Source organism: Sciurus carolinensis, chromosome 8 (genome assembly GCF_902686445.1).
Source record: "Sciurus carolinensis chromosome 8, mSciCar1.2, whole genome shotgun sequence".
Classification (NCBI taxonomy): Eukaryota; Metazoa; Chordata; class Mammalia; order Rodentia; family Sciuridae; genus Sciurus; species Sciurus carolinensis.
The window spans coordinates 54,730,992-54,748,954 of record NC_062220.1 but is presented as its reverse complement, the minus strand read 5'-3'; the positions used below and the strand labels follow the sequence as shown (position 1 = coordinate 54,748,954).

The 17,963-nt window shown below is 37.5% G+C and overlaps 1 protein-coding gene across 1 annotated transcript in view; it reads right to left on the bottom strand.

Moving 5' to 3' along the window:
- Elapor2 (endosome-lysosome associated apoptosis and autophagy regulator family member 2) overlaps positions 1–17,963 on the bottom strand; it is a 170,550-nt gene that overhangs the window by 93,372 nt on the left and 59,215 nt on the right. The window contains 1 exon segment of the mRNA XM_047562761.1: positions 3,333–3,453. Coding sequence (XP_047418717.1) covers positions 3,333–3,453 — 121 coding nt within the window.

Genomic DNA, 17,963 nt, shown 5'->3' with positions numbered 1-17,963 from the left:
AACTCTGGCAAATTGCATACAAAAATATATTTAAAAGATAGTGCACCATAATTGAGGTTCATTCCAGGGATGCAGGGTTAGTTCAACATATGGAAATCAATAAATGTAATTCATCACATCAGACTTACAAACAAAATCCATTGATCATCTCAATAGATGCAGAAAAAGCATTTGACAAAATACAGCACCCCTTCATGTTCAAAACACTAGAAAAACTAGGGATAGATAGTTGGAACATACCTCAACATCATAAAAGCTATACATGCTAAACCCAAGTCCAACATAATTCTAAATGGAGAAAAATTGAAAGCATTCCCTCTAAAAACTGGAACAAGACAAGGATATCTTCTTTCATCATTTTTATTTAATGTTGTCCTTGAAACTTAACCAGAGCAATTAGACAGATGAAAGAAATTAAAGGGATACAAATAGGTAAAGAAGAACTCAAACTAACACTTTTTTACATGACTTTAAAATATATATATATATAATGTAGCTTGCTCATCAATTTTCTGAAAAAAAATTACAACTGCTAAATGAATATTCCTATAACCTCCTCCCTCAAGAAAGGCCTCCAATACTGCCTTTTTTTGCAAAAGAGGAAAAGAGTATGCAAATACATTTTGAAATTGTGGGTTTAAGTTTATTTTAGAGACATTGGGATCTAGGGAAATCATGTCCTACAAAACCACTGCCTTAAATATTCTTCACTTACTTGAAGTTGCCATGTTCTACTTTTTAATTTTCCTTTTTCAGTACAAGCCAAATGCTGAGCCTACCAAGAGAGCTTTATGTCCCCATATGAGGACCTGGAAGCACCTCTAGGCTGCCATCTTCAAGTGGCAGGTTAGTTCAATTGGGTAAGAGACAGGCTCTGGAATCAGACATGCCTATACTTGAAGAGAAGATCTGATATAGTCAGGCAATATGAACCAAGGAAAGTTATGTAACTATTCTGAGTCTGGGTTTTCTCATCAGAAAAATGGAAACACTGTTCCAGGCTGGGTATCCCTAATCTGAAAACCCAAACTGCTCCAAAATCTGAAATCCTGGGGATCAACATCACACCACAAACAGAATGTTTAATATCATGCAACTGTTTTGTGTAACAAATTCTCTAAAATATTGCACAAACTTACATTCAGGCTATGCATATAAGGTTTATATGGAACATAAATTAATTCTGTGTTTAGACTTGGTTCCCTTCCCCAAGATATTTTATTATGCATATGGAAGTATTCTAAAAATCTGAAATCCAAAACACTTCTGATCCCAAGTATTTCACATAAAGGATAGTCAACCTGTAGCAGCTACCTCAGAGGGCGGTTGTAAGGATACAATGGAATAATGACACACAACTCCAAGCACAATATTTGGCACATAATCACAATTTGAAAAATGGTAGTTATTATTAGCAATAGAAAATCTAAGCCATTGAAGAAATATTCAGTTATTACTATCCTACCATCCGCAGCCTAACACTAATAATTGGTAACATGGTAAATGACATGTTTGACATTACAAATTAATTGTGCTTCTAAGTTAATTAGATCAATTAATTTTAAGCTTTAAAATAATTTTCCTTTACCATAACAAGGAAAAAGTCACACACCTAAGGTCAGATTAAAACTAACACATACAGGAATATTTGGAAATTCTGATTTCAGACAAAATACAAAGATAAAAAAATGTCCCAACCATCACATAAGTATTGTTGTTTTTAAAATAAGTATAATCTTAATGTAAGTAATAATTTAAAGTAACATGATTACTAGTCGGAGTTTTTAGAAAAGTTCTTACTGGAGGGTCAAATTCAAAATAATCTATGGAATATTATAGTAAATAAGGAGCAAAAATGTCTCAGGCATTGTTCAATTGGTTATGATTCCTATTCAGGTATTAATTCTGTAACAGAATTTTGAACCTTTGGCAAATACACTTAATCAATGGTGTGCTGCTAAATATTTAAAATGTGATTCCCAGGTGTGAAGCATTCACCAAATTCTATGATATAAAATCTTCCACCATGGCCAATTTCAAACGACCAGCTCTCCACAGTCAGCAGTAGCCAGAACCACCAAATCACATAGATAGGGAGTAAGTTAGTACTCATGATGGTTAGGTAGTCTGCTGGAACTGGTTGTTTACATGGAAACCAAGAAAAAGTAAAAAGTACAGATAAAGACCATACAGATGTTTTAGGAAGGTAACCAAAGTCAATTTACAATAAGATGACTACAAGGTATTACTCAGGTTGTTTCTCTTTTACCCACAATCCTCCTCCCTGAGAACTGATCTCTCCTCTGCACAGGGGGGTCCCTAGATGCTAGACTTTCTTCACTTTCTTCTCTTCTAACCCTCCTGTCTCTTCGGACTCTTGCTAAACATCATGGGCATTTGGGGGTGGAGGGTGGTCCTCAGGTTCTCTCTGTATTCATTTAACATCATTCACCAAGAAATAATGGTATTTTCCTCAGAGAACTATTGCAGACAGTGCAGGGCACTCCCCACTTAAGCTTAAGCTCCCCCAGCTAATAACGGAGGTGCTCTGTGAACAAGGAAGAATTAGTTTTCCATTTAGAAACAGACAGTCTAAACTCTAGGAATACCATCTGGAAGACTGAAGGAAAACTCTAAATCCATCATACTTTGAACCTGAGGCTGCCCCTAGACTACTTCACTACAGAAAACCCTCACTCATCAAATTAAAGAATTTTTTAAAAGGTAGAGTTTATGCATGAAAATAAATTCCACAAAGTATTTATCTGTTAATTCATAATATTACACTTCAAACCTTCTTAATTGCCGAAAGGAAAGTTATTAAATGTGACATTCAGCGATTCTATGATCTCTTTATAGGTTATACTTATAAAAATTACATCAAGGTATTCCTGTGGCTTTAGAAAAAAAATCCATTACAAGATGAGTTTTGTGGATAGATGGTGGTGATAGTGTAAAACAATATGAATATATTTAATGTTATTGAACTATACACTTAAAAATGTTTAAATGACAAATTTTAAGTGATATGTTATCCAATTAAAATTTTTTAATTAAAAAAATCCAGATAAATTCTGCCACTCTGCCCTCCACCATTTCAAATAAGAGAATAAAAAGACTTTTACAAATAACAATAATAACTAATACTTTAATACATCCATGTCTCATTACAAACTTCAGACACAAGGACCCCATATATACTGCTAGATGTCGATGTGACACATTCATTTCTGCAAGGTCTTTTATGTGCATTATAATTGACACCCAGGGATGATATGAAGAGGTTATCGTTTAATCAGAAAAAAATAAATGATCAAAAAGTCAGAACATACTGCATTCTTTGCCTCTCACTGGGTCAGGCAGGCCGGAACAGTCCACTGCAGAATTCGGAATGGCAACTCTCCACCTGGAGCCACTGCTATCACACTCTGTATATTCAAAGTGGTAATCTTTCTGCAAACAATCACAAAACAAGACTTTGTTAGAGCCAATTCTAATGAGACAACAATGCTTTATCAATCACCCCAACACAATCAGCCTGCAAGTCTCTTTCCAAACTGTACCCTCTGTTTGACTCTCATCCCTCTGGTTATGTATTATGTAGCCGGGCACAGTGGTGCACACCTGTAAACCCAATGGCTAGGGAGGCTGAGGCAAGAGGATCACAAGTTCAACGCCAGTCTCAGCAATTTAGTGAGGCTCTAAGCAACTTATTGGGGCCTTGTTTCTAATTAAAAAATAAAAAGAGAGGTTAAGCACCCTGGGTTCAATCCCCAGTACCAAAAAAAAAAAAAAAAAAAAGTATTATATAAGGTACAGAGTAGGCAACGAGGATATGGTGAAGGACAGGACAGACAACATTCTCAGGCTGTGACTTTTACCCTTTCATACCATCTACCCTCAAACCCAAAGGCTGCAGGACACTTCTTATCTCTTTTGCAGACTTTTTAAAGAATTGATAGATATGAGTAAAACAAAGAGCAAAATAACACTAGGAAATTGACTGCTGGCAGTCACTCCAAGTGTTTCAAATAAATAAGAAAACCATTCCCATTGACCTAGTTCCTGCCCTGTTGAAAATTTAACAAAGTATAATAATTAATCATTCAAATACTAGAGAAAAAAATTACAGATTTTCTAAGCAGCTCTCCCAGGCTCAATTCACACCCACCACAGCAGGTTGCCATTAGTCACAGACTATTAAAGTAGACCATTTATTACAATTGCCAAATTAAGACCGACCCACTTGTCTCTAGACTTTGGTTGCTTTGAAATTCTCACAGTGACCTCTGGTCACAGCACATTACACATGAGCAATGCTTGAACTGAGAGGAACCAGGTTAAGATGTTACAGGAGCATTTCCAGAATAAGAGAAATTCCAACTCTATCCTCTGTACCTATTTATTTAATCTAATACCCAGAATGTTGCTATTTGGCTTCATCCATTTTGTTTAGCCTCCCTTACTGTATTAAGGACTGAGGAGCACAGAAGTATCTAAGGGCATCGCTGTGGGGAATTGGGACCGGGCAAGCCATCACCCTTGCCTCTTTCCCACAGCACCCTTTCTCAGCAATTAATCTCCTGTTTTAATGTCTTTTTCAATCTGGATAAACGGAGAATTTTCCAAAACAACAGTTTGGTGTTCCTTTTTGTTATTGTTTCCTTGGTCCATCTTTTTCCTCGCATGTCTTACAATAAGCAGTAAGAAGAAATCAGTCCATACTTTCTGTACTTTACCAGAAAAGCTCTTCAAATAAGTATCCAAGTTCATCTCTTACAAGTTTTGCTTTCCACACCACAGGACACAACCCCACTAGGCTTTCTGTCACAATAAAACTAGGATCACCTTTCCCCCAATTTCCAAAGACGTGTTCCTTGTTGCCTTCTGAGCCTCCCTCATATTGCCTTGAACATTTTTACAATATTCTGTTTATGAAAATTTACATACTAAGACAATGTAGGCATTTTCTACCACACTCCTCGCTGTTCCCTGAGCCTCACCAGCAGCGTCTTTTCATCCCTATTTTTTATCAAGTTTGTTCAAGACAATCCAGGCTTTCTATCACACATCTCAAAATTCTCCAGGTCTCTGCTCGTCACCCCCTTGTAATGTCACTTCCCCACTTTCAGATATTGGTTACAGTAGCACTTCACTTCCAGGTCCCCCAAACTGTAATAATTTCATAAGGTTGTCTGTAACAAATTACCACAATACAAGTCTATTCTTTCATAGTTCTATGGGTCAGAAGTTCAAAAGCAGTATCACTGCTCAAGGTATTGCCAGGCCATACTCTCTCAGAACCTTTAGGGAAAATCCATCTCCTTCCTTAGGCTTCTGGGGACTGCCATCTTTCACTGTCCATGGCTGTGTGACTGCAGCCTCTGCCTCTAGGGCCATATTGCCCTCTCCTGCCTTTTGTGATTGCACTCAAAGTTCACCTGGGTATCTTCCTTAAGGTTCTCAATTTACATCTTCCTTTTTTGTCATATGGCAACACCTGTATGTTCTAGGGATTAGAATTCCGATAGCTTTTGTTTTCGTGTTTCTTTTTCTTTTGGGGTCGAAGTATTATTCAGCTTCCCACCTTCCTCTGATAGAGTAGCTTGACCGGTCATTCATTTGCATAATGGCTTTATTGTTTCTCTGTTCTCAGTTATTTGTATTAGGACTCTCTCTTATTTCCATATCCCACTGAGAAGATCCTGGCCTCTATATGGAAAATTTAGGTTATTTCTTATCTTCCTAGCAAAATAATGATGCTGTGAAGTCTGGCATGAATTTCAAATGCAGCGAGGCTTCTGAATAAAATAAGGTAAGCTTCAGAAAGCTCTCCTCTAGCACTACCTCTGAGTTATCCAGGCTGCCACATCCAGATGAGAACAATAATACGTAGATGGAAAAAACATTGTGTTTTCTGGCTGTTGCTGGATGTCATACACCACTTAATTTCCCTAAGATTATTTTATCCTATCTACCTCGTCTAAATTACCCAATGACTCCAAAGGGCCATGCTGTTGTTACCAAACTCTTAGGATGCGAGCAAGAACATTTAACATGTTTATTTATAATTTTTAAATACTAAAATGCAATCTATTTTATGCAGAGAATAGCACATGGAGTGAGGAATTTAGATTGAAGTCCAAGCCAAATGGCTTATTTTAAATTATTTAATAGGCTATTTCATCTGGGTTTGTAACAAATAATACTTTTTAAAAAACTGCTTCCAAAGGCAAACTTTTAATCCATAGAAAGATCTAAGAAGTAGGGGTTACACAATAAAATCTCTGAAGAGACATTATGAGACACCCCCTCCCAAATATTCTGAATGATATTCAGGGTACTGAATAAAGAGAATTCCAACACAAAATTTTCAGATTTATACTTAACACTCAAAATTCTAACTACACAAGGCTGAAATAAATATGGAACACTTAAACCAATCCTTCAGAAGTGGGAATTTTCTGGTGTTAAAGGATAATCTGAAAAGAAAAGAGAAAATCATTTCTTAGGCAAATATAAAATTAATACATGTCAAAGATTTTGTTTGTCATTAATTAGCAAGTCAAATCAATAAGATGCTACCACTAGTTCAAAGGAGAATTCAAGGGACAATAGACCATCAGGAAAGTGAAATGAATTTAACTAACATAAAAATGGTAACTATCCACAGGATAATGATCAATTGTGTTGCGAAGGATAAAATGTATTTGCATTTCCTTCTGTGCATGAGAATCACTGGTGTTGCTATCAGTTTCCTACAGTTAACAGGGTTGTAAAATCATTCAAAGACAAAGAAAGGTGAAGGCCTCTACAGAAACTGATGGTTCAGAAATGTGCGCTACATAAGACACCCAGTAATTCTTTCTGCCTATTTCAGTGTGTTTCACAATTTTGCCTGACGAAGGGAAAATTCTTGGCAATTTTTCCTACACTTCAGGGCACCTGACATTTTATCACCAAATGCACTGATGTGAGTCAGAGCACACTCTAAAAAAAAAAAAAAAAAAAAAAAAAAAAAAAAGAGACATCAGCTCACAAGCTACACTCTCCAAATTACAAATAGGAAGAAGTGCCTGGCCCACTCCAACTCCAAGGATGGATGTTATTTAAACATGTCTGCAAATCACTGAATGCTGGGGCAGGAAGACTCTGCTCCAAGCAACAGAACAATGGAGTTCCCTATAAGGCTAACATTGTAAATATGTGGGAGCCAAGAAACAACCCAAAAAGAAACAGAGCATGGAATTATGCCTGACCACAAAATACTTAAAGGAAAATTATCCTTCTGTAGACATCATGGCACCCCCCACACACAAACTCATACTCACATGCACTCACAAATCAAAGTACAGGTATAGATTCTTAAATAACAAAAAAATCAAATTGTATTGCCTTATTTTGCAAATAGAAAATGTCAGGATACACCCAAATAAATACTGGATGCTAATAGCACTTCCCAAACACCAAAGCCATCTACATGAAAAAACGTCTCAGGATATTCACTGTAAACCTTGGGGTCTTATTCCTCAATTCTGATGACAATATTTACCATTTAACATGTAGGCTGGAGAGTGTTTCACACAGATCTTAAGTAGAAAATATATGTGCTTACATATTGACAAAATACATATGTACTACTTTTATAGAGACATTGTATTAGTTAGTGTTCCATCACTATCCTGAAATACCTGAGATAATGAACTTATAAAAAGTTCATTGTGGCTCACAGTTTTAGAGGCTCCACTCCATGATCGATTGACCCCATTGTTTTAGGTCTGGGGAAAAGCAGCAAAAATACTCACCTCATCAGCCAGGAAGCAAACAAAGGAGAGGAAGGGGTCAGGATCCCCTTACCCCCTTTAAGGACCTATCCCCAATGACCTAGGAGCCTCCTACCACGCCCCACTTCCTAAAGGTTCCACCAACTCCCAAGACCCCTACCCCAGGGTCCAAACTTTTAACACATGCACCTTTCGGAGGCATTAAAGATCAAAACTCCAGCATACATTAACATATATTAAATGACTTATGCATATACCAATGTTATTTTTATGTATAAATATGTACATACATTGTTCTTTATTCCCTGGCATTAAATTATTAAATAAGTAATATGGCCTAAAGAGTATGGGAGTGATTTAAAATAACACACAGTCCCTATATTCAACAAGCTTATGATTTTGTTGGAGTGAACTAGATACACACACACACACACACACACAGAATTTTATAAGAAAACAAAGAATAAAGGCTCCAAGAGGAACAGCAGCACCACAAGTCAGTGTGTCAACAAAAATCTGTCTAGTGAAAATTATTACTAAAAGCCAGTGTGGTGGCTGTAATCCCACCTATAAAAGCACACACCCATAATCCCAGCCACTCGGGAGGCTGAGGCAAGAGGCTAAGGCAGGAGGATAGAAGTTTGAGGTCAGCCTCAGCCACTTGGTGAAACCCTAAACAACTTAGCGAGACCCTGTCTCAAAATTTAAAAAAATTAAATAGAGCTGGGGATGTTGCTCAATGGTTAAGAACATCTGGGTTAAATTCCCAGAACCAAAAGATAAATAAATATATACATGCCAGTAAAAATCCCTTCAGTCTCATGTCACATGAGGCACAATGTTGTGCTACTGCACAATAAATTCAGTACAGCCCATTTTTCCTTAAGCATTCAAACACCTATTTCTTAGCACTCAGATGACTTGCATTTTAGGAGACAAGTTTTCTAGAAAAATAAACATCTTTAAACATTTAGAGTCACATTCTGCAGAGTATGTGTGGTAGAGCATGCACAATGTGACTCCATTGTATTATTTTTGCAGAATCAAATGAAATCTCCACGAGATAGAATAGTCCGAAAAGGTATTAAGGAGAAGGCCCTGAAAGATAGACCAGATCTGTAACTATTCTGCTTACCACTTCCTTCATAAATAGCTAATTTGATAAGGTACAGTAAGCAGCAAGATCAACCTAGTGATACAGGACTAGCGGTAGGCAGTGAAACAGATTAGCTTATGGGGAACAGAGGAGTGAGCGAGTTCACAAACAAATGAATGAACACAGGGGCCTGGTCCTCTGTACTGAGTCTCCTCGCTGGTGAATGAGAAAAGGCAGCTTTCTGAGGTTGTCTATCCTCCAAAGGCAGAACTGACCACAGTCAAAGATAAAGATACAGCAGAGGACCACAAATTCTAGTATAGAATCAAAAGGGGCGGAAGTAGAAAAAGGCCTCTGACTTCAAAGCAAAGAAAATGCTGATACCTAGAAGAACACAGAGAGGGGACAAAAAGAAGCCAATGTAATTCCAATGTAATTCATTGTCCTCATTTCATTTTCTTAATGTGAGGTTCCTTCTCTTCCAATTTTTTTTTTAATGCAAAATGTTGAGAACAGCATAACCTTGTATTTGAGGAGACTGCTACTCCTCTGGGAGAAAGACTCTCGAATGTCCTGCTCAGCAAAGCGCTTGGCACACTTCCTTGAGAGTGAAACAGCAAGAGGGAAAAGGGAGAGACTGGCACAAACACTTCAGCTCCAGTTCCGGTGAGTGGGCTGGCTTCATCATAGTGTGTAGAAAGGCCCCAAGCAAGAGCACACATAAGGAGACACACACAACTTACAGTAGCTCCTTAGCCGACATCATCAAGTACATGAGCACAGTAAAATCATGCAGCCATACTTATATTCAGATTTTTCTTTTATAAAAAGAACACGAGGTTACCATGGAAACCTACTCTAAGTAATATAAATCTGATCTATTTATGACACATCCTTTTCACTTCAATTGTGAATACTGTATGGTTTTTTAGAAATTGTTTTGAGGAAGTTCATATTTGAAACCTGACTTCAATGTCTATCTGTGTAAACAAGACCCCCTCCTTGCTTTAATTCAATATATGTTTATTGAGCACCTTGTATGTGCCACTCTGTAGATTGTGGAGACAGCTGGAAACAAAATATTCAAGGCCTGCTCTCATGGGGCTTACATTTTAGTGTGAATGAAAGTGTACAGGGTTCCTTTCTTAGAAAGACCCAGTTTAGAGGATTATCCTTTTATGGCCTCATTCCCAGCTTGTAAAGAGTTAGGTAATGACTGGCAGCAGGCCTAGATTCCAATCTCTCCTCTGCCATTACTAAATTTAAGACCCTGAGAGACAACTAACACTGCTGCTCAGGCTTCTCTTAATCTTTGAAAGAAAAAGCTTTGTCTCATATGTTATAGTCTATGACCTACATTTTCACTGTTCTTGGTAAAGGAAAACCAACCATATCCAGTTATCAGGTACTACCAGGGAAATTTTCAAAAAATAAATATCCTAAAACAAGTCTACTCATAAAGAAATTAGGGTCGGAGTTGTAGCTCAGGAAAGCTCTTTGCCTAGCATGTGTGAGGCACTGGGTTTGATCCTCAGGACCACAGAAAAACAAATAAAGGTATTGTGCCCATAAACAACTAAGAAATATATTTCTTTAAAAAATAAAGAAATTGTAGGTTTATTTAATTTTCTCAGGAAACCTACAGAAGGACATTCTATAATATTAATAACCCTCATAGAAAACTCTCATAGAAGATGCTGAAGAAAATGCATGTCTTTATATAAAAGCCTTTAAGCACATGCGATCCTTATCTTACTAACTGCATCTTAACTTGGTGAATTAAATATATGTTTATCTCTGCTGCCTACAAACCTGTAGAAGAACGTAAAAATTTCTAAAAATAACAGAGTAAAAGAATTAAAGTGCTATCAGCTTACAAAAATAAAGAGAACAGAAGGGGAAATGGCAGTAGATGCAGGTGTCAACAAATACTTCTGGAAGATGGGAAGCATTAGGTGAGCGCTAATTGACTTATCAAAACAAGGCAATCTGAAAGTGAAGGGCTCCACACAGGAATGAGAACAAGAAGAAGGCAGAATCGAAGGCATTAAACACCTCACCATTGGTCCACAGCATGATTCTACATAGTCAAGAAGGTCATCTTCCTGGCCACTGCCCTATTTCAATCACCAGCTCCTGATACCTAGATGACTACCACCAGCAGCCTAAGTGGCCTTACAGTTTCTGCTCCTACCCACCCCATCACATTCCACAGTTGGTTCTAAAGTAAGCATCTCATTCACATCCCTAACATTTACAGGACCAAGAACAAAAGTATAAATTGAGGCATTCCTTCTTCTATAGCCATGCCACATCTTAAGAGGCTTCTTCACACATAAGAGGTGACAAAAGCCTGTCTGCCCCTGCCCTGTAAGTGCCCTCCCACAGTGGCACTGTATATGGTCAGGAGGATGGGCCTGGGGAAAGCCCACGAGGGGCACGGCAGCACTCTCAGGCTTTTTAGGCATGTAACTCCAAAGGCACATTGCCCAGAGTACGGTATGAAGGAGGCGAAGGGTGGGTCATGGCATGCAGGTGGCACACAGTTACTGACCCACAGACTGCAGGACAGGAAAGGACACAGCTAGAAGATGATTAGTACGGCTCTCTACAGCAGAGATCAAGTAGGTCTGGTCTGGAGGTGATGCTGGTCTCTCCTACATGAAACTATTGAAATGAACAGCAAGAAAGTTATCTATCCCTCGATGGTCAAAATTTCCTGACAAGCAGAAGGGTCCATCTATCTCTTGAAGGGATGTTGGATTTAGGTGGTTTTTATAGTGTTGTTTCGGTTTTTGTGGGGTTTGTTGTTGTAATGCTGTTTGTTTTGCCTAATCCAAATAAAAATTGTAAGATGGTATGTAAAAGCACAATTTTTCAAAAGGGGAAAAACAAATCCTTGTTATGGCTAGTTATAAATGGTTGTAAGCTTACCCATATAAAACATAAACGACAAATTCTTTAAATTAATTGGGCTGAAATTGCAAAGGCACCTTTGCTCCTGCAAAATCTGAATAACTGTAAACTATTTAATTGACACCAAGAGATGTTGCATGCAAGTTTTAGAAATGTATTATACATACCTCATGATACATCAATTCCACTTCTAGGCACATAATCCAAGGAAACTATAGTATGTTTTCATCACAGCATTATTTAAGTTAGAGAGACCTTTAAAACAATCAATATGCAACAAAAAGGCTGGTTAATAAATTATTGATTCATGCATGATGAGACTGGCTTTTATACAGTCCATTTCAAAATGATAATGGCAAGAAATATTTAAAAACAAAATTTTATGACATTTTTAAGTGTAAAATAAAGGTTATAAAGCAATACAACTGAATTTTAAGCGTGTGTATAATAAATATGTGAAAAAAGGACTATCGGTATGTATTCTAAAGGACTGACTAAAGTTACCTTAGTGATGAATATAATGGTATTATCTTATATTAGTGTATATTTTCAAATTTTTCTACAGTTAAACTATAATATGTAATGTTAACACATACTAATTCCCCTAGGTTTAGGAAATTGCTTTGCTAAGACATAAAAAATATTCACATTTCTCCTAACTTTAGGGTAAGATACCTGGTAGGACATGCGAAACATCAAAGAATACCATTCATTAGCAGCTCAGTCTAAATTAGTCTGGTGTCAATCACCTTGCAAGGCTTTCAAGGCAAAGTCATAAGACAGGTAAGTTCTGTGGAAGGGAAGATCCAGAACTTAAGTTCTGTCCCAGTGCACAGATACAAAGGAGGTAAAGAACAGTGGGAATAGAAAGGGAAAAAAGATGAAAAGGATTTGAAGGAGCATGGACAACACACTTTGCTAACCACAACTTGGTGCTGTGGGAGGCAACTTCGTATTTGAATTCAGCTAAACCACTGGCAGAATTCTGATGTAAAGGATTTATAAAAATACCATTTAAATTTGAAAGCTAATTCGTATCCTTGTTGCTACTTGAAATTGAGCTTTACTTATAAAGAGCATTTTCAGAAATAGCATAGGTGATAAGTGGCTCTAAAAATTTTAACATCTCAGATCATGATTTTGCTTGCAAATTTTGTGAGCTAAATAAAAACAAGATAGTTATTTAAGTTCTTTTGCATGCAACTGACCCTAAAAGAATCTCACCAATCAATAGATTTTTTTTAAAAAAATGAATAGTACAATCCTAATAGTACCTCTTGGCATAATGACACTTCTTAGAAAACAAACACCTATTAATAGGTTTCCTTTTCATTAGAAACAGTAGATATCTGGTGTTCTGTGCCTGGCATCGCTTTCCATTTCTCTGGGTAACGGCATGCCTCCTGCCCTCATTACACTTTGGGGAACTATTCTAAAACTCCATGCAGTTCTGGCTGGGCAATTAATCACAGAACTGAAACCCCTGACCGGGTCCTAATGTGGACATGCTACCTGACCAATTACAATGAATTGTTCACTGGTGACAGTCAAGATTGAGGAAGTCCATGTTGGCCTCTCTTTCCACTCTGACCAAAATATAAAAACTGAGATTCTGCAAAATAAATAATAGAAAATAGATTGAAGGGGGAAAAAAAAAACTTACTCTCTAACAACTAACAATGGTAAATAAGTTTTGCTTTCTTTTCTTTTTTCCCCGTCTTTGTGGGGAAGATACCTAAATCAGGGACTCACATAGTATAAGCTGGAAAAACTCCAAGAGAAGCTCATCTTTCTGACTCAAAGGACAAGAAAAGGATCCTTGTTAGCTGGAGAATGTGTGTGTACTTGGGAGGGGGAGGTCCACATGCTTCTTTTCCCTTCTTCTATCTCTTCCAGCCCTGCCTCAAGGCCAGCACTGGTGGAGAAATGGCATTTAAAACTTGTCTTTCTGGATGACAAAACTAGAACAAGGAACTCCTGCTATGGAAGAGTTTGGGAGAAAATCACCATAATTCTTTTTCTCCCTTCTTTCTCCTGTCACTTTATTCCAGTCAAGTGACACTGCACAACAGCATGGAGGCTGGAACTACACAATAATCCATTTTTCTGGTCAGAGACAAGATCCCAGAGTGTAATGGAGAAGAGACCGCCACCCCTGCATTCTGTGTATGAACCAACACTAGTCCCCAGATGACCCACACACAACTGGGCCTGTGTGGAATATGTTTGAAGAAGTACAGCAACGGCAGAACTGAACTGCAATGGGAGCTACCACTCTGACTAACCCTGAGTAGTTCAAGCAAGGAGCAGACAACACCCCCAACACCCCTAGCGGGGATCGGGGGAGGGATAACAAAACTTCTAAAAACTGAACTGAAGCTAGAACCACCATAGGTGAGAAAGAACATGTAAGACTGGACTTAACCAGGCTGCCTGCTGAAGCAAACAACTAAATCAACACTCTACAGAAAATGTAAAAGGATCTAGTCTCATAAGATGATGTTTAAAATATCCAAATACGATGCAAAATTACATGATATTCAAAGAATAAGGGAAAGTCTGACTAACACTCAAAAGATAATCAACACATGACAACACCAAAATATTACTATTAGAATTCTCAAGTAAAGAATTGAAGGCAGTTATTAAAATTTTCCCCCATGGGACAAAGTTACCCTAATACCAGAAGTCTCCAGTGCTTTTTGTATATTTCAACCACCTCTTTAAGCTACCAAATAAACACTCTGGTTTTAAGCTCAAGTGGTATGAGTTGGGTTGGTATCACCAGCAACCAAGGGTTTTGACAGATATGTAAGATAGAAAGTAGTTCTATAAAAACATCTCATTTTCATGAATGTCTCGATCCTGCCCAAGTAGATGATTGGGGGAGTGAGGGCAGCTGCCACCCACAACTGATTAATATAGCATCATATATTTGAATGTTAACGGCTTTACAATGCTGTCCACTACCGGATGAGGTAAGAATTTTTAAAGAAGTACACAGGAAAAGATTGAAGGATCCCCTCCATATCATACAGCTGATCTAGGTAGCACATGTAGGATTAGAACCTAAGTCTACCTGTCTCCAAAGAATGTCTCATGATCATTGTAGTCACCTTGTTAGATCCTGAGAGCTAATACTAAACCTTAAAACTTGATAAGCAAAAATCAGAATAAAAACTGAATCCTCACTATCCCTCTCTGACCTTTACAGAAAGCAGAATTTATCCAGCAACAACCCCTTCACCCTGTCTGTCTCAGTATCTCTCTCTACTCTGAGCACCACCATATTACCCTATTTCCTGAGGAGTCAGTAACTCAAAGTAAACTTTAAAATCACTATTCACAAGTTGTTTGCTCCAAAATGTCTTTATTTTCTACCACAAGCCTTCTAATTACTCAGCTTTGTCTGTTTTCTTCATATGCTGGTTTCAAAACAATAATTGTTTAATTTTCCAAGTACACATGCAGTGTGTGGAGTTTAGAAAACATAGAAACACAAAGAAAATAAATATCTATCAAAATCCCATCAACCAGAAATAACCACTGTTGGTATTTCAGTCATTTTCCTAAGTACATTTATTTTAAAAATAAAGTTATCATATCATGCTTTTATTATGCCAGTAATGAGTATTTACTCAAAAAAGTAAAAAAAAAAAAAAATACAGAAAAGAATGGCTTTCTTTGCTATGACTTTTTCCTGATCCATGTGTTTAAAAGCAATCTAAGACAGTCACATTGACCTCTTCAAAACATCTAATTCGCCTCAGTGCACCTTGGAATGAAAGAAGACAAAAAAAAAAAAAGGCTTGCTGGTTGGGAGTTATAAAGCCTCCTTGCCTTACTCTTTCCCCTAAGACTTGTGGATAGCTTTCCTTTGTAGGAAAAATGAAGGAATGCTTTCTGAGTGCTCACACCCATCTCTGTGATCCATCTCAGAAAGATAAAACAGATGGATTTCCTAAGGAGTCTAAGAAGAACTTGCATCTACTTCCAGCAGCCTCATTTTTCCAACTATATGCCCTAGAAAAGCCAACTGACCCCTCTGAACCTCAATTTTCTTGTCTATCTCTAATAAGACTGCAATCTTCCCTCCTTATAGGGCTGTAAGAATAAATAAGCTAACTGAAAGCACTCTATATACACATATGAAATGACTATTCCCAGATGGATGGATATAGTAATACTTAGGTTTGTGTGCAGGGAAAGGCATCCTGAGTTATTGTACTTCCAGTCATGCACTCTACTAGATGCCAGAAAGGAGGGACTGTAACCTCCAGCTCATTGCAGTTTGTGAAGATGTTTCACATATATTTTGTGATTTTCTCCTCCTGGCAATACCGTGAGACAATTACTACACATCCTCACTTCTAAGATGCAGACTTCAAGACTTCTGAAATCCACATCAAAAGGAACTTGTCACAGGCCAGGTAGAATGACCTGTCAGTCTGTGCCTGAGCAAACTTAGCAATAGGCCAACTATAGTTGTTCATCTGTTATCAGTGAAGCTGATGTATCACAAGAGTTGACCTTTATCTGTAATTTGCCGCTTACAATACCTAAAAAGAAAGATTACACAGTAATTCAGCAAAGAAATCAAAACTCAGTGTGAGGAAAAAGGCTGCCTCCACAAAAGGTAGTGCAATTAGAGGGTCAGAAATTGCCAATTCCCTCAGAATACACCACAGAATTTCAAAAGCTAGACTAAAACCACTGAATGCACCTTAAAGGACTATTAGATACTATTTGCACAACACTTCTGAATAAATCCCGAGGGAAAAGGTTTAACTACAAGTGACAGGGATATTCACAAAACATGACTCGAATCATTTACATTAGGTAATAAATCAAAAACAACAAACAAACAAAAAAGGAAACATAAGACCATGGTCTAGCCTTAAACCGTGAGATACTGTAAGAACGGATGGGAGTTAGCAAGATGGAAAGAGATTGGTCAATGAGTACAAACCTACAATAGGATGAATAAGTTCTGGTGTTCTGTGGCACAGTAATGTGACAGTAGATCACAATGACATACTATATATCTCTATAGTGAGAAGGGAGAATTTTGAATGTTCTCACTACAAAGAAATGATAAAATTTTAAGAAGATAGATATGATAATTACCCTGATTTGATCATTATCCAATGTATACACAAATCGAAATATAGCATTGTACCCCCAAATATGTACAATGTGCCATTCAAAAATCAAATATTTTCTTTTTGAAAAATTAACTAACTGATTGAGTACATAATTTGGCAGATGCCTAAACCCTGTTCAGCCAGAGCATGAGTCCACAAAAGAGAAAGTCTTAATGGTGAAGGAAGTCAGAATGTGGAGGGAAGCAAGAGAAAGTAAAGAATAATTAAAGGACAATTATGCAGAGACCAAGACCTGGAAGGAGAGACGGAGGTCAGTGGCATCAGGTCAAGCCAGTGCAGACTAGGGTCCCATATACAGGTCAAGAAAAGAAATATACCACCCAATCTCACCAACTGGGGATGGAGGGAAGTGCTTCAGGAGAATCCTTAGATATTTCAGGTAAAGGCAGACTTGGTCCTTGACAGAGATATTAAAAATAATATAAAATTATCTAGCAATTACAGAAATGCAAATTAAAATACACTGGGATTCCATCTCACTCCAGTCAGAATGTCAATTATCAAGAATACAAGTAACAATAAATGTTGGCAAGGATGTGGGGGAAAAGGTACACTCATACATTGCTGAAGAGACTACAAATAACTGTGATCACTCTGGAAAACAGTGTGGAGATTCCTCAGAAAACTTGGAATGGAACCACCATTTGACCCAGTTATTCCACTCCTCAGTTTATACCCAATGGACTTAAAATCAATATCCTGCAGTAATGCAGTCACATCAATGTTTATAGGAGCTCAGTTCACAATAGATAAGCTACAGAACCAACCTAGGTGCCCTTCAACAGATGCAAAGATAAAGAAAATGTGGTATATATATACACACAGTGGAGTATTACTCAGCCAAACAGAAGAATGAAATTATGGCAGTTGCCAGTAAATGAATGGAACTGGAGACTATCATGCTAAGTGAAATAAGTCAGTTCCATAAAACCAAAGGCCAAATGTTCACTTTGATATGCGGATGCTACCACACCATAAGAGGGGTGAGGGAATAATAGTAGT